The sequence below is a fragment of the Falco naumanni genome, chromosome 2 (genome assembly GCF_017639655.2).
Source record: "Falco naumanni isolate bFalNau1 chromosome 2, bFalNau1.pat, whole genome shotgun sequence".
NCBI lineage: Eukaryota > Metazoa > Chordata > Aves > Falconiformes > Falconidae > Falco > Falco naumanni.
This window is the reverse complement of record NC_054055.1, coordinates 75,730,327-75,757,880: the sequence shown is the minus strand read 5'-3', so window position 1 is coordinate 75,757,880 and position 27,554 is coordinate 75,730,327. Positions and strand designations below refer to the sequence as shown.

The window sequence follows — 27,554 nt, the reverse complement described above, 5'->3', positions numbered from 1 at the left end:
TCAGGTTGCTGTGCAAAAACATATAACCACAAAAGTAAATAATAATACTCATAATGAGATAGCACTGGGCTGTTAATACCTTGAGACAGATTTAACTTTGCAGTAATCCTTTTAATAAGAGGTCACTGTAAAAAATGCCTGTTATGCTTCCTCCTGGCTGCAGGGTAGCATCATGCCCAATTATGCAGACTGCAGATGCGGTTCCAAAGGGAAGGGGAGGAGGGATGAGATCACTGGTGCTCTTTTCTAAGAAATCAGTTTACAGGATGTATCTCTTCTCCTTGACAGAAAGGAAACTCCCTGAGATGCAGAGCATTTTGTGTATCTCATGTTCGTGGCCTTGTCAAAATGCTTTCATGCCTTTGATCAGTGACAGTGCCTGAATGATGATTATATTATCCCATGCTGTGTTTATTATATTCCAGGGTGAAACTGCCCATGGAGACCTCACAAGGGTACTCACAAGCCCAAAATAGTCATTGGTGTCACTTTGCTGTAGTCAGTAAAATGACATCAAGGATGCATCTGGCCTAGTGGTTTTGGTGGAGAAATGTACTTTCACATGGCCCCCAGGTCATGTCTGGAATGTCTTCAGAAGTTGCAGTACAACACGGGCAAGGCACAGTTATAAAACTGCCTTAATACTGTTTCTGGATAGAGGATATTACTGCTGGACTACTCCGTAAAACTCTTCAATTCACTAGTGGTGGGAACAGACATTCCCTGTTGTCAAGAAGCAATGCGTCGGCTGCAAGCACAAACGCTGCAGTCTTCATCAAAGCTTCTAGGGCACTTACAATACCTTCACCAACAGAATGTGTTCAGATTCCACTGACCACTCATTTTTGCAACGATATACTGAATTTGGCCTAACACTGGGCATTTTCACTATGATGAAACAAGCCGTTGACAGCAGCGTAAGTCAGACCTTCTAAGACTTGTTTAAAAAGTCTTCACAGCAGAAAGTAATAATTCATGAAGTATAAATCATTTAAAGCTATATTTAAGTGGGCTCAGCAAACAAACTGTAGATATTACTGATACAAAGCACATATTCGCAGAAATGCAGATATCTGCAGGAGTGCTTAGGATCTGCTGTTTAGCTGTCATGGTGCCTTTTCAGTGAGTGAAGACAGTCATGGAACAAGCCAAATGTCAGCCAGAATGCCATCTTATTCAGTGGATTTGTAACCCAGCTCTTTCCAATGTTTGCATCCTCTCCTGGGAACACAGAAGGCTTGTGTGATGGATTAAGACTGGTCTGCTCAGTCATGACCTGCCCTTGATTAGAAGGGAATTGATTATTGTAGGGAACTCTGCGCCTTGCTTTGGAAACCCCATTCTCATCAAAACAGAAGGCAACCTACAAAGCTTTTACAACCCTATGGTAATACCCTGCTGGCCAAACAAATTGTTTCAGCTGTAATACTTTTGATAGTAAACAGACACAGACACGATTTAATTTCATTCAATGTTGTGGACACTTGCCATTTTCACACAGCATAGCTCACCACATGGAAACTGTCAAAAACATTCTTGTGCATTAAGAACCTTTACAACGCGCGATACCTGCAAAGAAGTGGGTGCCACACAGTTTACGGGTTCTGCCATCTTGGTTTCAGGCTCCTGAGTACTACACATGTGGTAGTCTTGCCCGTAAAATGCTGACTGAACACTTATAGTTGAATGCCGAGGACAGTGCAGACTCAAATGTTCCCCATCGCAGGCATAGGCAGTATGATTTTGCAGAAGTTTGGTTAGGTAACCTAGAAAATATTCAGCTCTGTTACAACTAGTACAGGAAATGACAAGCTTGTTAGATAATAAGAAAACCACAATCAGTCTCTGGAAAGGGCATTGTAGTCAAGGTTATACGCATGCTGCCATACTGCATGGTTCTGTGAATGGGTGAACCTTTATGTGCTAGTAATGCTCAGGTCTGGAAAACAAGAGGTCGCGTGGCAGTGAGTCAGAGCCCTACTAGCACTCCAGCAGCGGCACTATGTCGGAGATGTCATTTCACAGACAATAAACAGGCTCAGGCCCCTGCCAGTCCTGGTTGCTAACAATCCCAGGGTGTGTTTGTAGGAGTCGGAAAGGCTATTACTCAGTTTTGCGGGCCAGATTCTTGCATTCCAGCTGGCTAAGGTACTCCTTACACCTTGTCTTACAGTGATGCTTTGTACTTCAGGGCTCCTTGGCAGTTGTGTTCCACAAAGGTGATAATAAAAGTGATTCCCTCTGCATCACCAAATCAGATGCTAGGATAACAGAGGAAAGGTGGTCCATAAGTGCTGGACACCATGGGTGCAGAACAGAAACTCAGGAGTAAGATGCATAAAAATCTGTATTTGCTGAAGAGTTTGGCAGTGCTACCAGGAGAGGGAGAGGTAGGATCTGTATGCAGCTGTCCACCTGTACCATCTGTTTGCATCTTCTAATAAGTAAGTCCATGATCAGCAGAACTAATGACAGCTGGCTTTCTAATTTGTATTTCATCGTGTATTGTCTCTTAAGCCAAGATTTCTGTTATCACCACAAATATTTATAAACTGAATCTCCTACTGCCCTGCTCTCTGTTCTGCAGAATACTTTAATGGAAACATGCAGTCTGCTACCTTGGGCCATTACAAATCACCCATTGTGATGGGAAACTATTAGCACTAATTTAATTCAAAGATTTTCCTCACCTATGCTCACAAAGCTTTGATATCTCTACCACTCTGTCACACTTGACTGAAATTTATCTTTAAGCAGAAAAGATTTGTGGGTGACGGGGAAGAGGAGGCCTTAGGGACAGGACAGATAAAGGATACAAAACACCATTCCACAAATGAAGCAATATCCTTCCTTATCCCTCATCCACGAACACATGGAAATTAGACCCAAACCCACTTTTTTCCCCATGAGTTTTATGACAACCCGATATACTACAGTCACAGCAAATCTGTAATTCTTCACTACTAGCCAAACTTTTTATTAATGTGCATGCAATAACTATATTTGAAGTTTCCTTTCTTATACATGCATTAAATTCTGTATAATTCTCTCTAAAATAAATTCCCAACTTCTAGAACTTCATACACATTCATGACAAAAAAAAACCCAAACAAAATTCTCCAAACACAACATATTAAGTAATGAGAAAGCACTACGAGCTTCCACTGATTTGAAAAAAAGATTTGTAGAAGTTTTAAAACAGAGACCATGATTACATATGTATCTTTTTGATTTCAAAAATTATCTATCTTAGGCTCTTTTCCAAATGTATAATTGATCTAATTAAAGACAAAACCTAGTATCTTCTCCTCAGAAGCTTTACTTACTCCAGTGTGGTGACAGCAATATTACTACTGTTAATTATAATAGAAAAAAAAAACCCCACCCAAACCATGTTTTCTTGTTTTGGTGGCTGAATCAGAACTAGAATGACATGGGTTTTGCATCATTAAAACAAAAATCAGTTTTCTCAAAGAAAATATTGAAAAAGAGTTTGCTCGTGCTATTTAATTTTCACACTTTAAGCCTTTTTTGAACGTTTCACCAAAGACAAACAATTTTAAAAAAGGTTTTAAAATAGAAATTTAAGTATTCCAAGTAATTGATATGAAAACGAAATTTTTCTACTCTCTGACATCCTTTCCAGCTCCAGCTGCGCAACTGGCTAGGAAAATTCAGCTCCCTCACCAGTTACTATGTCTAGAGAAAGGAGAAGCCTGCTCCACTGTCATCTGCTGTTCTTCATCTAGAGCCCAAGAGAGGACAGGAGTCAGCTAAGATGCCTTCCAGGGCAGCAAAGGTGTAGGTGAGTTCTTCACCTCATTGAACTCAGTCTGAGGCACTAAAAACATATTTGCAGTCTAGATCTCAAGGAAACCAGCCCAGCAAAAATCCCCACGGCTTCTCACAGGTTAAAAAAACCCAACCAAATCCATCCCCTACATTTTCTGTGTAATTGAGACCACAAATAATTGAGCTTTCCTGCCAGAGCCACTCCTCTGTCAGCCTGCTCCTGAAAGGTGCTGAGTATTGCCCAGAAAATGGGCCGAATGCCCGATTGCACCCAAGCGACTTTGCTATGGCCTGATACGGTAAAGGGGCCTCCAGAGACATTTACTGCCGCTGAATTCCTTTGACATCGCCATCATAGCATAAAGGACCACAGTGTAAAAGAGTATTCAGCCCAACATGAGTTGTGGGCACTCAACACCTTGAAAGATTTAGCCCGATATTTGTAATCATTTCAGTTCTTCAGGTTTTAAGTTACCTGGAGCCAAGACTGCTGTATACAAAACAGCCCAGTATTCCCTAAAGAATATCAGCTATGTTGTGATTTGGATGAGTTCCCTGGCATCTTAACTGCTACTTTGATCCTACAAATTCCTAATCCAGTATCTAAGCACCTTTCTCCAACAATTGCAACTATTCAATCCTTTTAAAAAAAATGCCTTTATAAAAAAATTGCTCTGATTCTGTATAAGCAATATCGTTCACTTGTAAAAATGGTATTAGACAGACTGGGACTGGTGAAAACAAGACATCATGCTCTTCGGCCTTCTACGTGGCATTTAAACTGACTCTGCTGTTACTAAAATCTTTGTGTATTTGCACACAATAAAGGATAAAAATAGTAATGGAAATTGGCTGAAACCTAATGTTCTCTGATAAGAGAAGTGGTGACGTACTAGCATCTAAATTGTTTGTCTCACATGGCAGATCACAGAAACCTGCATTTTTTATTACTATACACACAGACTACATAGACACAGGTGGAGCCGTCAGCCCTTTGCGAAGAGCAGTGCCGACTGGGCAGCTCACATTACACGCAGAGAAAGAATTCCCACTCGAAAAATCATCATTTTCTCTTGCTCTTCCCTGAAAAATTCCAGGTTTTTTCCTCTCCTCATGCCAGCCCTCTTCACGTACCAGGGTGCTGCCTGCCCTGTGTTCATCAAGCGAATGAAGTTTTCTCAGTAGCTGCTGCCTCTCACCTCAGTCCTGGAGTGGTGCTTGCACAAGAGGCAGCAATTTCCAGTTGATTTCTCTCCTTTCATGGGCAGCGTGGCCTTGTAGTCACCCTGGTAGAAAGCTCCATCTTGAGACCACAAGTATCCCTGTATCATTTACCAAACTCTGTACAGAAGCACACTTCCCTCGAGGCAGAAAATTTAGCAAAACGACAATGTAAGGTTAGGGGAAAAATATGTTCTTATCTCTACAATTAATAACAGCCATGATTATCAGGAGAGAGGGCATTGTAACAGTTGAATGGGTCTGTCACTGTTTCTGAGGCATGCTTCCTTTTCTGCATTTCTCTGAAATGGCGCAATTAAATCAGGTCATCCAAAATAGACAGCAGGGTTGTGTCACCACCCAAATCAGGCAGCAAGACTGTGTCACTTTCAGGCACCAGCCCAGCACATCGGCTGGGCTACAGGCACTTCAGGGAACTATTTGTTGTTCAGAATGTCTCAGTTCGTATTTGTTTAATTAATCATTATGTTAGTTGCAAATACTGAGAAAACGTTTTCTTTTTCAAATATCTAATATGGGATCTAGAGGCTGTGCCTGGACTACAACATACCTCTACATTCTGGTCCCCTGCATGCTAGGGAAGTACTCACTAGCTCCTCTCCAGCCAGCACACGAGGAGATTCTCTTCCCCTGGAAAGCAGGGCACAGGGAGGGCTGGAGCACCACCACGGCTCACCCCAGCACGGATGGAGTGAGGTCATGGCTGTGTGTGCACCTGAACTGCGAAACAAGGTGACTTGTGAGTTATGGGATTTCTTACCCTAACCAAACAGAATCTTAAGCAGTCCCTATAAAAATCTTTAGATGACATAATGTTTAAACCTAATGTTGGGGGCTTTCTCTTTGTTTTCTGGGTTACTGGGTGATGGAGGGAGAGGTGGTGTTATCTACAGCAGTCACTTTTTCAAGCGTTATTCTGCAATGAATAAGACTTTAGATTTCCTCTTTTTTCAAAAATATTAAATCTCACTCTTCTTTAAAACAATAATAAACTTCATTAAAAAAAGGTCAGCTACTGTGGGAATTGTCAAAACTAGAAAACTTAGCAATACTGCAGTGTCCCAATAACATCTCTATGCCTCTGTGTGAAAGCCCCACTAGAAGCTTTCCCATTTATCCAAGACACACATTCATAAGCAATGTATGTGGTGCTCTGCATACAAAATCATGTACAAGGCCTTAGAGACTGGCTCAAAAGTTAAGCCTGAATCATACAGCAACAAACAAATCCCATTGATGTGAAGGCCAGAAGGTATCATCCCACCCAACTGTCTGCATAACCCAGACTACTCGCTCATTGTAACTTTCTAGGGAGATTCAAAACACCAATGCAGAATCCAAGCGTAATCCTTTCTTCCAGAATTAGCCAAATTAGTCACAGCATCCACTGTGTTGACAAAGAAATTAAACTAAAAAAACATAGTACCATAAAACCACACAAAACACTGAGGCTAAGCAGCTGAGCAAAGCTTTAAGCCTTACTGATCAATTCTTGTTGCAAAGGAGGACTGATAAACTAGAATTACAATGACAGACAAAAAAAACCCTAAGTGGCCTAAGAGAGCAAAGGTTGTAAATAGATACCTCTGTGTGTGAAACAGATCTCTTAAAAGGTTATGGTTTTTATATGCAACATTGGCTCCTGGCATTACTGCTTCAAATAGCAGCAATAAAGGTAGTAATGAACTTGAAGGTATGAAAATCCAGAAAGAATTTTTTTTTTCCTCTTAAGAACACTGAAAAACTGGGAACTTAGAAAGTTTCAGTTTGAACAAATATGACTACCAAGAGCTTGGAAGCAGTCAGCCAAGAGTTGTGCTACGTCTCCCACATACAGCCCAAGACAGTACAGGGTAATCATATTTGCTGGACTCATTCCTTATGGCAGAGGATGCTAACTCAAGGGCTTAAGGCCCTTTTGCAGTTGTCAGCACTAGAGTAAAAAAAGGAATGTGTATATTCTGTCCAGCCTCACCGCACTGGCACGAACATCACCATATAGAAGCATCAAAGAGAACTGCACTTCAAGCTATGAGTCTAATGGCTAGCACTTATTAAATGCAGTCTCAGTGTTGACTGATGTAATGTCTTTTTGGTAAGAAAGCAGCTTTGCAATTAATATTTTTAGAGCCTGAAGCTCAGTAGCACACAGCCTACAAGGATTCTCAGAATTGGGCCTTCATATACAGATTTAGTAATATTAGTTCCTGTGCATCGTTCAATCTAGCTTAATTAGCACAGCAATTTGCTAGCTTATTTTAAAGACATACAAATCCATTTTAGACCAAAATAGATTGAAATAGCACATATATTGTTGTGGGAGTCCCAGAAGGCTAATTCATTCGGTAAATCTACATCAGCTCCCACAGTTTTATGAAGAGTTGTGCCAACAGTCATTAAAAATACACAAGCAAGATTGGCAAGTCTGAAGGAAGAGATCTTATGTGGTGATAACAGAATTGTTGATAAACTCTAACTCTACTACAAACACCATTAGAAGCATCAATTCAATATTTACTGGTATTTAGGATCCAGCTGCAGTACTTCTCCAGCAATATTTTCTCCATTGGTTTGTGAAGGAAGCATTGAAGAGAAATTAACCCCTGAGTTTCCTCCCCCATCTCCCCTGACATACTCTCCACTGGTCTTTAGAGGCAGCTACACCACAGACTACACTGCTCAGGGTAACTGCATAATCACTGCTCTCAGAGCTGAGCTTGTGCGTGTGGATATGACAGTGCCTATTTAGCTCCGTTCACAGAAGCCTCTCATAATTCTCTTTAGTCTCCTACCTTGGTTGTCTGCACGTTCTTGCTGTGGCAGCTCTTTTTGGAATCAGTAATAGTGACAGAGGGTAAAACATTAACCAGGAAAGACAATGTTTCTGAAATTCACACCACTATGTTTCTTGCCCCATCATTTTATTCTTTTTCATCCCAGTGCCTTGTAAGCATACAGTTTGAGTCACTCTAGCCAGACTTGGTCTTACAGCCTTTTATCAGTAAGAAATACCCTTAGGCAGAAGTAGTTTATTCTATTCAGTGTTCAGGAATGAGCGTAACAGCTTCACTCAGGAGATACACATAAAAATCTGTATTTTCTTAAAATATGCTTTCTTGCATAGTCACTAATTGACTTAACTACCCTCCATTGCTTGGTTTTTCCAGCGTGCCTTTTTCCACTATTCCCCCAACACTCATACTCTTTACAAGTGACTGCTATCCTCCTAACTTCATCCTTTCACTTGTACTGCTGGAGGTGGCATGAAAAGCTGGTTTGCCATACAAGGAAAATAATTTTTGTATAATCACTGTATGTTTTATATTATCTAAACATTTTTGATGTGAGGTAGATGTTCACTTGGAAAAACTAGCAGTAATCTATTAGTGACCATTAAAAAAAAACACCTTTCAATTTCTAAAAGAAATAAAGATCCTACAAGTTTCCCAAAACTGAAGCCTGAGCTGACAGGTCAACATAAGAACTGTCACTTCCAACTCAATCTAATTGACTAATGCTAAAAAGTCAACTGGCTGCTGAAGAGACAGCATACTTACACTGGAAGCTAATCAGCCTGCTGCTAATGGAGCAATTTGTTTTCACTGCCTTCACAGATGAAGGATTAAGCTTTCAATAAGAAAATACTTAGGTTAAAAGTGAAAATGCTTTTGGGATTGTATGGCAATCAAAGCAGGCATCAGTGATGAAGACACCAGTCAGGTTTTCCATGAACTGCTCTATCAACATGGCCGCTTTCCCAAGGAAATTGTCTTGTTTAATTTTTTCCCCTCATCGTCATAGATCCTCATGGATCATAACATGGATCATAACCATCCTACTGACCCTAACTCTCACTGCTAAATCTGAGGGTCAGATTAAGCAAGAGCTTGTTTCCGCTTAAGCCAGAGAATGGACCAATGTAACCAGCAGATAATTCAACATAAAAACACATTCAGACTCCAGTACACAAACAGATTTTACTCAGGGAGCAGCAGCACATGCAAGAAGCCAAGCCATAAGCTCTTTTTAGAGAAACAAGACCAAGATATCATGAAGTAAGTACAGACCTCCTGTAACTTTTTGGTTATGCCAAATGGGCACTGTTTCTCCAGGAACCACATAACCTCTTCATACCCATGCCACTCAGCTCAGAGTGCATGTGGTAGTTATGTGAATTAAATTTTTGCAGAGTGGAAAAATACATGAATCCCACACTTGCAAACCAGATGCCTATTCTCTCTCTCTCGTATCTTCCCACAGCTGTTCTCTGTTTCCTTCAGATCTACAGTTTCATATTACCTTGTGTCCTAGGAGTGATGCTTATTTTCGCTGCATCCCAATGGCTTTCTGAGGAAATTGAAGAGATCCTCCGGCACTTTTTTTTTTGTCACTCACCTTCTCTTTTTATTTCCTTCTTCCCTTTTTGTGTCAGGAAGAGGCAAATTATTTCTGATCACCAAAGATTTTGGTCTGTAGTAAACTCCATGCTAGTCAGTTACACTTCTCTCAGCTATTCCATGAAGCCACAGGGATAAACATGTGTCCTGGGACTTAATATGGAACTATTACAGTAGAAAAGGAATATTTTCTCCTTCCTGTCCTAAAATGCTGACAAGAGGTACAACACTGTTAAGGGAGACTGATGGTCTTTTCTGCCCTTGCCAAAAAATCCTCTTTTGATTGGAGGCAGAGTAGCCTCTTCTACTGCCATTAACAAGTAACAAGAGAAAGGCTCAGCGGGTGGCAACTGCTTCTGGAGACAGAATGAGTGAATCATTATGCCTAAGAGACAGCAAAGTTATAATCTTCCCAGAGAACGCAAGCAGGAAAACCTCAGGCACTAGAGGAAAATATTTCTTTGAAAACTTGGATTTATGAACCTGAACATCCATACAAACTTGAGACAGGGGGGGAGTACTGTTCATTGCCAGCTCTTTGGAAAACGAAATGCAGGTTTAACTTTGTAAACAGAACTCTGACTCAAACTCTTTGTTTTTTGTATTCCCATCTATATTTTGACACTCAAAAAATCACATAAATTGGAGATCAGACAATTTGCCTACTGAATCACTAAGTCCATCCTCTGACAGCTCACTGATCTGCAATATTATGATGGCTTATAGCATGGCAAGTCCAAGCAGAAAAGAAAAAAACCCCACCTTACTCTCATAGCCTGATGATTTTCTTTACAACATTTCACTGTCCTCAGTTCAGTTTTTGCCTGAAGAAAAGTCCAAAATTCCAAAATTATTCTGAAAAATTAATTCTTGTCTTTCCATCCAAGAATAAATACAATGAAGAAAAATAAACAGATATTTGTGGGTTGAGACCCTCATCCAAAGCCCTGTGCAATCCTTGGGAATACTTCCAGTGACCATAGGCTTTCAATCAGGTCTTATTATGAGTGATGTTTTAAAATTAATTCTAAATTAAGAGCCAAACATCACTGGTATTTAATTTGTTGCCAGAAGCCACACAATAGACCTTTGAAACAAAACTCTTCAAATGCATAGAAATTCAGATGAAATGACTCACCAGTGCTGAACAAATAAGGCGCAACCACGCCTCCTTCTGCTCTTCAGCTCCCTTTAAGACACTATTTTCTCTGTGTTTGGTAATATATCAAAATATTTCCATTTTAATTGTAGATTATGGTTGGCAGATGACAGAATTCTGATAACTGGTGACCGGTCAGACAGTGCTTTCTCTGTCTGGGGACAATTCCATCAAAATCTGAGTATTTACTTGGAACAGGTCTGTGACCCCTTTCTCTAATAAAGCTGAGACTGTCTGGAAGATCTGTCTTACTAAGAAGGGTATCAGCAGCAGATGGAATAGGAAGGCAGGGGGGAGCTAATCCCTGCTATTTATTTTTAATAAAAATAACATATGATGTGTCAGGTGCCAGCAAACTGCACAGTGAGAACAAAGAGAGTTCCTGCCCCAAAGGTGTAAGAATCTCAAAGACAGACTCAAACATGTTTGTGTCTGAGCAGTGGAGCTCAGGAAGTCAGGTTTCCTATAGGTCTGTGTCTCATCCCTGATTTTTACAACATCTGTTGTAGGGGTAGGAGCATCACACTATGCTTTAACTCACTTGAGGAGAGCTTTTGGAACAGCATCCTTTCTTGGGGATGCTAGCTGCTTATGCTTACAAAATGTGTAGGAACTTAATAGGACCAAAGCTTTTACTTCTCTAACAAGGATGATGAGTGGATTTAACAAAAAATATTCGGCAAAATCCAATTCTAAAATGGAATTTTGTAAGTTACACTTCCTCAAGAAGCAAGAACTGCAGACATAGGCCTGAAACAAAACCTTGGATCTCAGCACCATGATCTAAACTAAGATCTCATTTCTGACACACATCTCTTTGTTCCACAGAACAAATCCAGATCCAAACCCACTCCACTTTGAGAAACTTCAAACCAGACTTTGAGGTTTAACTCTCATATTATAGTGAAAAATGTTTCTAAAATAAAACATTTGTCTTTAAACAAAACAATCAAATTTTTCATTTGACTTTTACAAGGCAGTATCAAGAAGATGCATCATTGACAATCACTCCTTTTAGCACCTCTTTAAATATCCTGGTCAAAGGATAAGCTCCACTTGCCACGGTGAGTCAACAGAACCGACTCAAGAAAATTTATACAGGATTTTATCTGACCAACACAAAACCAACAAAAAACCCTCTGCATCATTGTGGTTGGTCACAATTGATCCTGCCACATTATTACAAACAAAGCATTTGCTTGAAGCATTTGTTTGCTTTCCTTTTGCCTGGGGGAATCTGGGATGGGCAAATGCCACAACTTAATGGAAACTTTTAATGCAGAAAGGCCACAGGATCAGATTATATTTCTTGGGTGAACTGGTTTGCTTTTTCATTAGATCCATTTGTTTTCTATTGTTGGGTCAGAAGATCAAGTCTATGGAATTAAAGTAATGCCTAGTTCTGTCTGAACTGTTCTGGAAAAAGAAAGAAAAGCTGACACCAGCAGACAAAGATTAAAATGTTCTACCTAAGCAGTGGCTGCTTTTTCTGTTCACATCCAGAAAGTCATTCTTCAGCCCAGTTATGCAATCACACAGTTACTTCATTTTTGATCTTCAGTTACAGCCACGTTTCTTGAAAGCTGCCCAGAAAACCTGGCTGGGACCAAGATTAAGAAAGGGAGACTGACTGATGAAGTGAGCAAAGGAGGCCAGTTCAAGCAGAAAGCCTAAGCTCAAAGTAGCATGTAGAAAAGAAGAGGAAAAAAAAAAGAGGCATAAGAAAAGGTAAATGGGTGTTCCTCAGTGCTGCCAGAGAGAAGGAATTTGTTCCCAGACATGTAAGAAGTCAGTTCACTTTTGCACCAGATGGAATAAAAGTGGGAGACAGAACAGGTCTAAGACAGAGACCCAAGGGGAGAGCCGAGCCCTTTTCCCACTGCCACCAAAGAGGACAGGGGGATGAGATGAGGGACCGGTGACTCCTGCTATTGGGAAGGTATATGCTCCTGAGCAAATGCCACCATCTCCAGCAAAACCAACTCTCCCTCAGCAGCTCTGGTAGCAGTTTGGCTTTCTATAGCCCCACCAACCTATACAGTATAGGTATGCAAGTTAGGTATTAGTATATAAGTTTGCTGGTTTTGCCAGCTCCTTATTTTGGCTATTTTGGGAACCAGTCCTTGAACATAGAGAAGCTGTGAGGAAATGGCTGTCATGCGGTCTTGATCTATTGAAAAATGTTTCTCTCTTCACTTCTGACAGTCTCCTGGGAGCCCAGATTATTTAGGATTTTGGCTCCCAGGGACTGGAGAAATAGCAAAATTCACAGCAGTCTTCAGTCTGCTGGACTGGGACCTGATCTGAAATGTGAAAGCTGCATGTGATCACAGAAAAACAATGTGAGGACAGAGCTTTGTCAAGTAGGAATGAAACTGTGGACATGAATAAATATTTTAATGAAAAGGCGGGTTTGATGTGTTTTGAAGACTAGGCATGAGGGGAAGAAAAGTCTCTAGCTGTAGGATCAAACGAATATGCATGAAGATCCAAGGAAAGAACTGTGGATTTACTATCTCTCTCTTCTTCCAAATCTTCAGCTTTCAGTTTCAAATTTGGACATAAATGCTTGGATTCCACTTTTAAAAATTAATCACATGGAGGACTGCAGATCTCAGAGCAAACCTCCACTTTCAATCACCAGTGCAATTAATGAATATGTTCTTTGATGCCACCAAACTGCTAAAGGAGAATAGATTATGCAGATCTTTAAGTATTGTTTATATCAAATTACCTCCATTATCTCCTGTTATTAAAAGGAGAAACTAATTTTGTTCACTGACACTGAGTCCTCCTCACAGAGTTTGATTTAGAACTGCTTCTGGAGTCTTGTTTCAGAACATTTTTCTCTCCAGAAAATACCAATTCGCATACCAGTTCTTAGAATGTTATTGTACAGTGAAGAAATGTCTCAAAAAACCCCACCAACAACCCAAAACAAAACCCACCAAACAAATATTTTTTGTCATAGTTAAAATTTGGACTGAAACCTATGAGAACAAGAACCTGCAGCTCTATATTCTATAAGGACAAGACCAGTAACAAGATCACAATAGCAACTGACCTGCAATAACCAAATGAAGAGCTGGCCCAGCAATAACCAAAGAAATCTGCAGCCACAGCTGCCAACCTCTCTCTTACAAAAAGGAAGTATAAATGCTGTACTAGTTTCACTGCTTCTGTTCGGTTAAATGATCCATAAAAAATGATGAGTTTTTTAAATAGGGAAATAAATACAAGTCAAACATTAAAAAAAATAAATAATAACCCTTCACTATCCACATACGCTGTTGTCTGCTCTCTCTTCCAATCTATCAAACAGATCCCAAGAGGGGTCATCTTTGTATTGTTACAAGCAAGCAGCTACGTCTTGTGATTAACGAACGGACTCCGGGCAGGTTAGAATTGCTAGCACCATTTAATACATACATAAAGCAAACAGCAAAGATTACACGTGCAGTTGCGATCTGACAGCAGTCTGGGAAATGATTATAGCAGCTGTCAGAATGGGCGGCAGGAACAACATGACACAGAGAGTTTGGGCTGCTGAGGTAGAGATCTGATGCTGGAGACACACATCTGATGCTGGAAAGCGGAAAAGGCAATGACCCAAAAAAGCAGATGCCTGATAATCTGGGTATAAAAGCCTGAAATCTGTGAAAAGGAGAAGTTTTAGCAACTGGCCTTCCAGTTCTCTGTGCACTCCTAAATTCCCAGTGCCAGATCAAATCACGCAGAACACGCTCAAGGTGCAGAGCTCTGTTCCTTCTGCTATGACATGGGCTACACGCAGAAATCTATAACCTGCCGCCTGGAAGCTTTACTCTCAGAAGGGCAGGGTTAGACCTGATCCTTTCCAGAAGAGTGAAAGTGCAGGTAGTGGGTAAAGCAGGGGGAGCCAGCTCCCCACTCCTTATCCCTCAGGGTAATCCCCCAGGAGCTGCCTGCACCTTGGCAGCTGCAGGGCACTGCCCCTTTAAACGGGGCAGATTTGTTTTCGTGTAAATTCAACAAGAGCTTATGAAAAATCAAGTCGCTGTTCCTGCCGAGGAAGGGAGCAAATAAGGAAATTCAGCAATGCTAGAAACTCAGCTTGAAGCTGCTGTCACGGAGCTGCTTGTAATTCTTTTAACAGGTATTAAACTGGCTGGGGATGGCACTGGAGGGTGTCACCTTACGGCTGACAGCTCCTGGCCCACAGCACCTACTTTAGTAGGTAGCTAAAAACTTTTCTGTGTGCTCTGGATACCTTTTTTTAAGAGGCTCCAATAACATTTTGGTCTTTTCTGTCATTCTGGATTAATATTCATGTTAAAAGTAAAAAGCAAATGTGAGCAGAATTTGTTCAGGCCTGGAAACTTACCAGTTTGGCAAGAATTTTGGAATCTGATTTTGTTTTCTGCATGTTATTTACTGAATTGACTGCGTGACATTTTTAATACTGATACCTGTGGTGAGACAGAGATTTTTCCTTCGTCATTCTACTATTCGGAAAGTTCAATGCACAATGAATGCTGAACACTGCTGGACTTCTGAAATGTATCTGGGATAACCTTATCTAAATAACTTCATTTGAAAAGTGAATGGACTTTTGTGAGAGGAACTTTCCTAGATAAACTAGAGGGATATTTTTTTTAACTCAGTGACTATTTGAAAGAGAAAATTTAAACATTTATTTATTTTCTTGTTGAGAACTACCATGTGATTCCAAAACTAACATCTACAAGCCAGCAGTTAAGCCAAAAAAACACCAACAAATGAGATAGCAAGGATTTAAAAGCCCTCTACATGTGAAAGGAATCAGATAGGAGAAACACTGTTTATCCAAGTATACCATTCTGATCTTTATGTGGTGGTAGCTTGCTTAGAAAAGTTCAGGCTTATGTAGTTGGGCACAATAATAAAATCACAAATGGTATTTTCCTATTGCTGAGACAACAGTTTCTACAGAACCATTACCAGCATTTTGAACTGTATTAACACGACCTATATTAATATGCATAACAACACGTTTGGACTATTAATTACATGCTAACTTTGTTCCAGTGCACTCCACTGGCTTTTGGAAAGCTCTGCTGTTTATTAAGGGTAAGGTTTGCTTTCTGACCCAAATGTAGTTCCTTAAGCTTGCAGCCACCAGGAATATGCTTTGCTTACTGTGAAATATAGAAAGGAAGGACGCTGCTCTTCTAAATAACTTTTTTAACTGCAGTGAGATGTCCTGGAGCACGAGAAAAGTTACAAAAGCAGTTTTCTCAAGCAGAAAAGCCAGACTGCTGCTTCGTTCTGATGGAACAAGGACATTCTTCCCGTCTTCTGCGGTCATTTCGGTTTGCACCGATGCAGCACCCTCGCAGTGGTCGCGCATGTGACTTTTGAGGGACAGCTAGTGCCCCTGCTCGCTGTGGCGCGACCCCCTCAGCCCAGCGCGGCCAGGCGAAGCGCTCTCCCGGAGGGGCGCGCAGCTTTCGCTCGCTACCGGAGCGGAGGACGGCGCACTCAGGGCCCGACTCCAAGTCTCCAGGAGAAAGTGGGAATCTTTCCAGGGACTTCCACGCACTTTTGGTCAGGCCCTGGCCGATTCACGCACGGCTTTCTCTCCGCGCAGCTGAGAAGCAACCGACAGCTCAAGTCCTCACGCCCGTTCCCCGCCGGACCTCTCTGGAGCCCTTACCCCTCGCCGCCTCCCTCCCCTCCTTCGCACCGGGCCGCAGCCACGGCCCATCTGAATCACGCGCCCCCGCCCCTCTGGGTGCAGGCCCGCGTCCCGGCCCCGGGACACGGCGTGCCCGGAGCTCGCCGGTGACACGCAGCTTCCTGCGCTATTTCGGGCGCGGGCCGCCACCGGGCCGGGGACCGCAGGAGGCGGCAGCCCCCGCTCGCCCGCGCCCGGGAATGCCGGCACCTCCCGCCCGCGCCCGGCCGGGGTGCGGGGGCACGGCCAGCTGCCCTCCCGAGGCGCCACGGAGGGCCGGCACCCGGCGCGCCGCCAGACCCCTGCCCGGCGGGCGGGGCGCAGGTGCCCTCCTGCCCCGGCGGCCGCCGCCGAGCCCCCCAGCTGCCGCGCCGCGCACCGCGTCCCGGGTGACCGTTAGTCGCTCCCGGCCCGCCCGCCCCGTACCTGAGAAGTCGGCGAGCGCCGCGACCTCCGCGCCGCACACGAGGATCACGCAGGAGAGGAAGCGGAGGAGCCGCCCGGGCTCTACCTGTCCCCGGCGTGGGTGCCGCCCCGCATCCCCTTCCCTCATGGTGCGGGAGAGGGCAGCTCGGGGCGGGGGGGCAGACCCGCCGCCTCACATGATGGAGCCGGCTCCGGCTGGCGGCACGGCCACCCCCGGCCCGCCGGGCGCCCTCCGCCGCGGGGCAGCGCCGGCTGCCCCGGGACACCGCGGGCGGCGGAGGAGGAGGAGGAGGGCGGCGCGGCCCTGCCCGAGGCCGAGGCCGCAGCGCAGCCGCCCCCCGCCGCGGCGGGAGCGGGTCCCGGGAGGCGCGGAGCCCGCGCGGGCGGCGGGGAAGGGAAGAGGCTTCTCGGCGGCGCCGTGCCTGGCACTGCCCTCAGCGCGCATCGTGCGGGCCGGGCTGACTCAGACCCGGCTGCACCTCGCCCGCCCTCCCCCGGCTCTCTCCACCCCCCTCCGGGCAGTTCGAGGTCCCGGCACCTCCCTCTTGGCGAACAGGCACGGTTTTGACTTCGCACCCCCGAACGGCCTTCACTTATTTTTCCCCCTCGTTCCTGCTTGACGACGGTTAGAGGGCTGTCACGGACTTAAACACGCACCCTGGCTCATGTGACAACGTTTCCCAGCTTGTGTTTTTCCCAAGACAGGTGCAAGGTGCTCCCCATCGCTCCCTGTTCCCCACAGCGCAATCTCCCTACTTTTCCTCCTTCAGACCTCTCGGTCCCACATGCCAGACCCTGCCAAGTCAACAGCTCCAGCCCCTTATGTACCGGCTTCCAGGTGTCTGGGGGAAACCCAGCTGACAGCCATGCCTGGAAGGAGCTCTGGATTTCACGGGCAAACAGCTGCGTTAAGAAATGGCTCTGACTCCTTCAAGTTGCAAAAGAAACTTTCCCTTTCTCCGTTTCCTCTCATGCTGTTGCCTGACAACACCTTATTGCAGCCCTTAGCTTTTAAGACTCACGTAGTTCAGCATAGCTGAGTTTGAAGTGGTGTAGGCTTGCTTAAAGCTTTCGTTACAAAGTGAGAAAACATCTTGAAGTCACTTGCAGAGAGTTCACGTTGTTCCCTGAAATCTTTTGTAAGCCTGAAAAGTACACCAATGGGAAGTTCAAACAAATTGTTACAACCTGCTAAGCCACCTTCAAACATAATTCAGAGCTCCTTTTAAGGTATGGGGGAACAAAGAGAATAAATCAGGACACACATTTCCTAGTTCCTGTAAGAGCTGCCCTCAGGAAAGAGCCTAAAAGCAACACTGGAAACAGGGCATGCAAAGCGTCTTCTGCCCTGGGGTTGTGCTTGGGTACAAAGTGGGTACGCAAGAACATCTCGCTCTTAACATCCTGGCAAGCATGTTCACACTGATTTTTCTCCTGAAAAAAAATCAACCATGGGTGAGTATGATGATGGAATCAAACTAATGTTGTTAATTCTGTTCCTCTCCTCCTGCTCCAACTGAAGTTGGATAACATCCAGATTTGAATTTCCAAACTTTGGCACTTCTTTCTGGAGGTTACACTGAACTTTGACCAGTTTGAACTTCATGTTTGAATCTGAATCCACTTTCTTTCCTCACTCTCTCCCTCTTCACACACAACAACAACTGGATAACACATACATTATAATCATGCTTGCTTAGTCTTGGACAGATAAGAGCAAACCAGATTTCACATGCACCTGCCTGAGGTCAGGGACATGCCATCGATTTTTACTGAACTTGGATAAATGGGATCAAAGATGCCAAAAGAACAGGATAAAATGGAATAGCTCTGAAGCATCTTCAACTGCAAACATGGATGGGAAGAGAGAACAGTAGCTCTGCCAGGTGTGCAAAAGCCTTCCTTCTGGCTGCTTCAGATACGGACAGTGTTTGCTTCTGAACTGAACCATTACCCTGTGTCTTCTGGCTGTGGTACCGGAAGGAGACTTGCAGGAGTCTTCTGCCAGCTCCTCTCATCACTCCCCTTGATCTTGCCATACCTGGTCATTTAATCGAACATTTTCTGAACTTGCTGTCACAGGTTAGTTCCACCAAAGGCAGAAATTAACGCCAGGGGAATGTTGTAAGTAGCACTGATTTTTACCCTGTCATAAAAGATAGCATTTGGGGGCCATACTCGGATCCTCTGGAAAGGTGTTTAGATGACTACAGTGAACTTACTTGTCTACCCTAACTTCATACCTACCACGTCTACCATAACTACATATCTACCATAACTTCAAGTGAGTGCAGTCAGATGATCTGTGGCTTCACAATGCCAGACCCTCATGCCCTTATGCAGTCAATGGAAGTATAATCTCACATTCAGGCCACCTGCTATAGGTCTAACAGGCTCACCTCCTTCTCTCTGAATTGCTCATTGATCCCTGAAATATAAATGCCAATGATGGCAAGTCAGCCTGATGTGTGTGACTCTGAGTAGACAACAAATCTGTGAAAAGTACACAATCAATGCAGAAGAATACATAAAACATCAAAAATCACTGAGAAATACCCTGTACTCATGCTTGAAAGGCTTTGAATCAAGTCTTATAATCGGAAGACCCCATGGGACTGTTTGCCTTATGAGAACTTGTGAATCTTCTCTTTCCAATGAGATAACATTGTTTTGTTCTATTCCTGCGGTGCTGTAAGGAAAAGACCATCCAGTGGTGGAGCCTGGTATGCTTTTGGCACCATGCAGGTATAACCTAAAGGCAAAGACGGTTTTCAAGTGGAATGACTGAACTGGGAGAGGTTCAAAACATTGTAGGTAACCTCCAGGGAGGTGAAGCAGTGAGAGCTGAATAACAACACTAGAGGCAGCTGACTGCTGCTATATGTAGGAATCTGTGTTTTAGGAAAGCCTTCCTATGGGGGAAAGCAACTTATGGACATTGCCGCCAACAAGAATTGAAGACATGTTTTCAGTAAAATGGCACTGACAAACACCACCTCTCTCCATGGGGGCTACTTCGCTATTCAACGTTAACCTAAAATCTGTAATGTTTTTGGTAATCTCTGCTATTCCCTGCTATGGGTAGTGCTTAAATTGTAAACTTGGAGACAGCAGTGTAAAACACAAAGCTAAGAAGGAAGAAAGTATTACCCTGATGTACAGAATGTGTTTCTTTGCCGTAGCCTTGAAAGCAGCTTCTACAAGCTGGCAATGTTCAGTAGTTGGAAGACAACATAACTAATCCAGTCATGTTCAGCATGTAGAATCTCTCAGCCTTGGCCTTTCCTTATAAGCAACATGAGTGAAGTTCATTTTTTCACCAAACAAAAAATGAAAGGCTGTAAGTTAGAATCCAGGCTAGATACCATGTCTGTTTCAAACAGTTTCTCTCTTTTGAACCTGGGGAGAAGAGAAATAATTTCACAATGTCAAAAATGCAGGAGCTGTGGTGTTTCATGGAAGCTTTGCAAGAACAAAGCCAGAATCTGCTTTCCTAATTTCTTTTTTCTCCATATCATTCATTTTCCTCCAAATTTCAGACAAACTGCCAGTATGAAACTCATATCATGGCTTGATGTATGGAAATTCAAATAAAAGTAGTGCTGTCAGTTAGGAAATAAACAATGTGAAATAATAGAAGATAGTTGAGTTAGATGGCCTAATTTTTTCTATTAGTCAAAAAAATCACAAAATCTATAGCACAGTAACAAAAATAATCAGAAATATATAACCTCAGAAATACTTTTTCACATATATATAAATATATATATACACACACAACCATACATCTGCCCACTACACCTTCTAGCGCTTTTTCTTCCTCTTTTCTTCCCAGTAAATTCATTGGAAGCTGATACATGTAAATTTCATTCTCTTCCCCCAAAATAATAAGTTTACTAATTTTCTCTTTGGCTTTTGGGGTTAAAACCCAAAAAAATCTAAGTACAAAACCCCAGGCTTTTCCCACATTTTTAAATGCTTTATATTCCTGCATTCTGACACAGATGAAATCTAGAAGACAGTTCAAACAAGTGGGCTGCTATCCTTTCTCTGTTTCTATGGAAATGAGTGTCAGAGCCATTAAAACAAAGCACAGGCTTTACAGTAATCACTATATGGCAATTATTTGAAACAACATAGCATTTTTTTCCCAATTCAACTCCTATTTCTATGGATACAAGAATTAAGACAGTGGTAGAGAAGCCTTTCTTGTATGTTTTGAATTCTAAATGTGTTTTGGATGCTCTAAGTTCTCACAGGGTGCTACATATTTTAAGTTCCAACAAGATCTTCAAGTGTGCAGTAATTCTGCAAGGACCAAGTTGGGAAACATTCTCATGCATATAAGTAGAAGTCTGAATGAATACAGAGCACAGAACCTCACCCAGCAGGTTTAGAAGGAGGGAAAATATTTGTTATTTTCTGCCTTTTTTTTAACTCCTTTCAGAGAAAGCAAGGTTAGCTAACAAGTTTTGAGTTTTGTGGTCATAAGCTGCTTTCTGCATAGCCAACTCTTGGCCAAACTAATTATAACATCACAGAGACCCTGATCACTTCACAAAAAAGGAGGGTGTAACACATGAAGTTTGTAAAAGTCTCCTCGTGTTTTATTCCATCCAAATTACATCTGATTCCAGCTTCCTCACCACATGTAGCAGGAAGGTCACTACTCACCCTCCTGCATGCTGCCAGTCTTACTGGCACCTCTCCTGTATACAGATTTTCTCTAGCAGTACACCTGGGCACTTGTATAGGCATGAATTAGGAGACATGCCCCATCTTAAAGAGCTTACTGCTGGAAACAAGAGAAAAAAGGATCTTAGGTGGAGAAAGAATAAACACACCAAGAAAAAGCTTCTGGCTTTGTTGTTCTTGCCATCTTAAAGCACACAAATCACCCCTGGTCACTTCCTGACACTAATCTGCAAAGACAGACTGGAAAAGACTGTGTGTCTTGCCTCTCAGTTTAAGAAGGACGTTAGGACAGAGCTGTTGGGTGGACCACAGTCTTGGAAATCAGCCTGTTTACTTGTGAAAGCGCCTTATTATAGGTTTATGAGCCTGTCTTTTGGCTTGTTGTTGTCACTTTTTCTCCTTTAATATGTATTTAGGTTAAGATTTTCCAAAATGACTAATGATCTTGTGTACTTAAAATTCAAGACAGCAGCTTTTTAAAGCCACAGAATCAATGTCAAAGCACTGAAAAAGCAATGGCTTTTCCAAAAGCCTTGGAAAATGAGGTCTCAAGGTCTCTCGAGTTAGGTGTGCAAAGGCATGCAAAACTGGCAGTGTTTCAGAAAAGAGTAGCCCATATCAATATCTGATCAGTGAGAGTTAAATGGTTTTGAGATCCAAACCTCACACTAATTCAACCTGAGCACCCCAAAATTAGAAGCAAATAACAAATTTTGAAAATAATAGTGCATTGTTTCCAAGTTCTTGCTTTTTCTCTCAGGACCATAAGGGTTCAGCACTAATTTCTGAAGAGATGTTCAGTGACTATGTTAAACTACCTAAGGTTTGATGACGGTTGAAGATTGTTCCATGTGTGGAAGGTGGGAAGGATTTCAGAATGCATAGAAGATACCCTTTTTCCACCTCTGGATATAACTGTCGCATAGTGCCAAAGGTCCTGTTCTGTACATTGAACTAAAGAGTTTATTCAGTTTATTGCAAATAAATACCCACAGCTGCTTTCAGCTTATAGCTCTTCCCAGCCTGCTCACCGACCTTCCTGCTCTTCTGGCCTCTTCCCTTCTGTACTGATCTTTCCATCCATCTTCAGCATCTGGGCAAGCAGCCTGATTCCCGACTCATACAGCGCTCTGGCTCAAAACCCTGGTGCTAATGTATGTTTGTACTGCTGACGCCGCAGGTGAGTTAGGTCCTTTGATATCGATAGGGCTCTAGTGTAATGGTAGGGAAGATAAACTGTCATTAGTCAGGTTTTAAAATGCACTCCTTTAGCTATTCAGAGAAGTGCTGCTCCAGCTGAAATAACTAAGACTGGAGGAGAAGGAGGGGTGATTTTGTTTTTTCAACAGCAAGAGCAAAAGTAAGTTGTGGTTTTACTAAATTGCTGTAACTGCTTATGCCAGAGTGGCATTGGCATTGCAGGGTGGTTTCACTAGGGTTTATTGCCTCTGCCCAGCCTGCCCACTCAGTTCCTGAGTCTGTACACCATTCTTGACCATCACTGAGACCCCTTGTTTCTGAACTTCTGGAATTCAAGCTCTGCAATGTCTGTATCTCCAAGTGTATGAGCTGGCACTGGGCTGATCTGAGTGAGGACGGTGGGAGTGTGGGGCACAGAGCATTTGGACACATGATGATGAAGAGCTGATAGTGTTGGGCTGTGTTGGGAGTTTTCCCTTCTTGCAAGGCTGTGTTGAGGAAGCGGTCCTGATGCTTAGCCCATCTCTTGGCAGCATCCACCCTCTCTCCCTCTGTGATCCCGTGCCTTCAGGTGTCAAAGGCTGGAAGAGGAAAGATCTGATAAACAGCTGTATCTCACACAGGAACTTTGAATTTTGGGAAAACTGAAGGAAACTTTTCTGTGAAATAATTCTGTAAACCGTGAAAGAACATTGAGAACAGCAGTTTTAAAGATGTGATTTTTGATGAAGTTCAGTTCCTAGGAATGCTTTCTATAATTAATTTATACATCAAATGTAAAAAACATGATAAGAAACTATTGCATTTCCTACATGCTCTGGACAAATGTTAGTGTGGAGTAGGGAATCACAGAACATGTATGGTCATTAAGTGATGGCCATACTTAAGCACCACTGACAGCAGTAATGGTGCAGTGGTACTGTAACTGGCAGGGGCTCCAGTAAACCAAACAGCGGTTTTAAAGGTCAAGTCTGGTCTGGGTTTAGCATCGGCTGTTTAGGTATGGGTCTGTCAGCAGCCCTACTTATAGGGATAGTCACTCGTCTGTAGTGTGAGGTTGCAGGCCAGGAGGTCAGGCTGAATTTGGTAGGGCTCACCAGGACATGGTTAGGGAATGATGTAAAATCGTCTCAACTGACTTAGGCTTAAGGGCTGGCATAGAAAGTATTGCTGAGCTATAGCTAAAGGTTAGAGATAGGGGCTGGGTGAGCAGGACAGGAGCGTTTATGGCTGAAATCAGAAGATAGAACTTGATGAAGCTATTGGGTAAGAAGTGGCTTCATTTGCCAGGACAGATTTTGCCTTCAGGATTGCATGAGTGAGGATCCTAGAGTGAGGAATAACGTTTGGGTTTGGGAGGCAAGGGAAAACTAGGCAGGACTGCAGGGCTGGGGGATGTTACCTTGGATACTGTTCAAGCTGGTAAAGGCTTCAGAGGTAGGATTATGACTGAAGCAGGAAAAGGTCACTTGGCCTAACTATTTCTGTTTGTATCTGGAACTGTTCATTGAACAAAGGCACGAGCTAAGGTTCATGCGAGGGATGGGGAATTATTTTTCGGACTTGCAAGTGCCGAAGGGACAATGTGTATCTTGGATATGATTATATGTTCATCTGGCAAGAATCACAGAAGTATATTTCAATTTACTGAAAACTGGGAAGCTCAGAAATTAATACTTGACTCATTCACTGCTTACATCTGTTAATTGTGTAGGCATAACAGAACAGATGAAATTTGTCTAAGCTTGATGTCTCATTCTTTGATTTGGTCTCCATAATGGAGCTTGCCAAAGCACAGACTTGGGGGAGGAAAACTGTCGTAGATACAACAGAGAAAGAAAAGGACAGGCTTCAAAGTACACTACAGCAAGAACATGGAAATAATCTGGCTTGAAGTGAAACTAAGTCTTCCTTACCATTCTCATTAAGGTCTATGACAGCTACTCAGGCAGCAAGAAGAAAGAATTGAATTTAAAGTTGTAATTAAAATAATTTTCAGTAGTATTTTGCAGCAATATTTTTATACTAGATGTTCTATGAGAGATGGTGTGATGACAGTGATCAGGCTTGTAAATCTGACAAACATGACTTTTACCTGAATGGTATCAGTATGGGTGCTTTAAGCCTTTTAAAAGCTGTGTGAAATAATATTTTTTTTTACTTCTACTAGCTCTAGTCTTCCTTTTCATCCTCTCAAAACCAAAACAACTCCCTCTTGAGAATGTGATTTTCTTTCCATATTATGTGCCCCACAGTTTCTGGAATTGCAAATATATTTGTGTATCTGCATACCTTCAATTAATTTTCAAGAAAATGGTAAATTTGAAACAAAGGATTCCCCTCATCCAGAACAAACCATCAATAATGTCTTATGGAAGAACTGAACAATCTGTGCCTTTGCATAGATTTTGCTATACTATGGTGAATCTCAAATGAAACTGCCATCAAAACAAACAGAAAAATAGTTGAAATCTACTGAGTTAAAATTTAAGTATTTCTGGAAATATCATGAAATAGCAGAGTTTGGACTATGATGTAACTAGCATTAAGACACTTTCTAGACTTGTTTTTCTGCTACTTTAAAAAAGCCCTCATACCTAGTATCCAGTAATTCATATTTTCACATTGCCTTTTTTTCCCAGTCTCATGTAGTCCTTTTATTTTACCCTTTTATGCCTTTTAACTTCACCTTCTTTTATTTTACTGCACCGTCTGTTCTTAAAATACTACAGCATCTTCCATCAACCTTAAAGCATTTGTCCATTCTGAATCTTAGAATGGCTGTTAATGTTGCCCTCTTCTGGATCATTTTTTTTTAACAGTATTTTGTGGAAAAAAAAACCCAACCAAAAAAAAACCAACCCAAAACCCAGACACCAACAGTTTTAACAAAAACTTGTGTCAGGAAAAACAGAAAAATATTAATGTTGCTTTTATTTATTACTTGTAAATAGGAAAAAGAATCCATTTTGGATAGATCTCTAACTTGATTTTAATTTTCTTTTACTGACATAATAAAACAATTTCTTTCATCTTCCACTACTGTTTCAACTGTTGGCATTTCATATCTAACAGCTTATAAGAACAAGACTTCTTCCATTCCTCCTTATTGCTGCGCTTCTCCTGGAATAACTCTTGCTGAAAGCAAAACCTCCGGTTTCAATTTAAGCTTAGAGAACGATGCATTTGGCCACCTTGAGTAATGTGTTTCACAGGCTGAGGTGACCAGTACCCTCGTACAGTGTCTCATTATTTGCTTGTAATTGTTAGTATTTATGTAAGATGTTTTAACCAAATACATTTAAAAATGTAATGGAAAGACAGCCTGTTAATTGGAAAGCAGTTTATTGCTATTGCTTTTGCAGATGACAGTCGTTTTACCTTTTCCCTAGTATCTGAAGAAGTTTTCTCCTCCCCTGCCTCCTGACACCCTGTGCTTTCCCCTGGCACTCCAAAGTTTGTGTCTCCTTGGTTCAGGACTGCATGGGACTGCAGTCCTGTGAAACTGTGATGCTAGTGGAGACACAAATCTGCTTGACCTTTCAAGGGGTGATGGATGAGACTGTTGTAGGGTGCTGGAGATCTGCTTTTGAAGTCCCTCTAGTCCAAAAGCTTTTACCCCTCAGCAGTACCAGTCGGGACTGTGTGGCTGCACTTCAAATGAGATGACTGAAGCATCCTGAGAGAGAAATGGGAGGCAATAAAAGGTGTGGCAACTGTTTTTAACTCCTTTTGTCAACCTGGGCACTTACTGCTCTGACAATGAAACACACACCCATAGCATCTGAAACAGCGTGGCCATCAGGACTAGGGAAGGGATCGTGCCCCTGCACTCAGCACTGGTGAGGCCGCACCTGGAATGGCGTGTTCAGTGTTGGGCCCCTCACTGCAGGAAAGGCATTGAGGTGCTGGAGCGTGTCCAGAGATGGGCAACGGGGCTGGTGGAGGGTCTGGAGCACAAGGCTTATGAGGAGCGGCTGAGGGAACTGGGGTTGTTTAGCCTGGAGACAAGGAGGCTCAGGGGGGACCATACCGCTCCCTACAACTGCCTGGCAGGAGGTTGTAGCGAGGCAGGTGTCAGTCTCTTCACCCAGGTAACAAGCGACAGGACAGGAGGAAACGGCCTCAGGTTGCATCAGGGGAGGTTTGGATCAGATGTTAGGAAAAATTTCTTCGCTGAAAGCGTGGTCAGGCGTTGGAAGAGACAGGCCGCTCGGGGAGGCCTTTAAAAAAACACACAGAAGCGGTGCTTAGTGACATGGTTTAGTGGTGGACTTGGCAGTCCTGGGTTAGCGGTTGGACTTCATGACCTCAGAGGCCTTTTCCAACCTAAATGGTGGAACACGCAAAGGGGTAGTTTATGCTTTTATGCAGGTACACGTACGAAGTGGTTTTGCTTTTTGCCCCGGGGAACGAATGCCCCACGGGGGGGGGGGGGGGGGGGGGGGGGGGGGGGGGGGCGGTTGGCTGACAGGCAACAACCACACCGCACAGGGCTGTTTCGGGCAAGGAGGCACCAACTGAAATGTGTGACAGGGTCGGGTCCATCCTCAAAGGCCAGCGCCCAAGTGCCCGCGGCTCTCTCACAAAACTACCCCCGTGCCAGCGAGGGGGGGGGGGGTCGGAGCGGGGCCATTTTCCACCAGGAAAGCCCCGAAGGGCAGGCGGGGCAGCGTGCTCACTACGAGCCGCAAGGCAGCTGGGGCAGCGGCGGGAGGAGCGGCAAGGCCGGGCGGTCTCAAGCAGAGAGATCAGCCCTGGGCGGGCGGGGGCTGGAGAGGCCGCTGCTGCAGCCGGGCCTCAGCTTCTGAGGGCGGGAGAGCCGCGGCCCCGCGCCGCCCCCTCCGCTCAGGGCCCGGGCGCCCCCGCCCCTCGGGGGCAGCGGGGAGGCGGCCCGTTCCGCTGCCGCTTCCTGCCGGGGCGCGGCGCCGCTACCAAGGCCGCTTCC

The 27,554-nt window shown here is 43.4% G+C and overlaps 1 protein-coding gene across 4 annotated transcripts in view; it reads right to left on the bottom strand.

The window, feature by feature from the left end:
- Positions 1-17,180, bottom strand: part of EVA1C (eva-1 homolog C) — a 40,568-nt gene extending 23,388 nt beyond the window's left edge. Inside the window, exons 1-2 of one of the 4 annotated variants that reach the window (XM_040584918.1) lie at positions 16,712-17,177; positions 1,570-1,766 (exon numbers count right to left, since the gene is read on the bottom strand). In XM_040584918.1, the coding sequence (XP_040440852.1) occupies positions 1,570-1,766; positions 16,712-16,838 (324 nt within the window). In that variant the 5' untranslated portion in view covers positions 16,839-17,177. Of the gene's footprint in view, positions 1-1,569; positions 1,767-4,991; positions 11,504-12,059; positions 13,339-16,711 lie in introns of those variants that run through there. The other 3 variants (XM_040584920.1, XM_040584919.1, XM_040584921.1) reach the window with 3 other exon arrangements.
- Between the last annotated feature and the right edge of the window lie 10,374 nt (positions 17,181-27,554).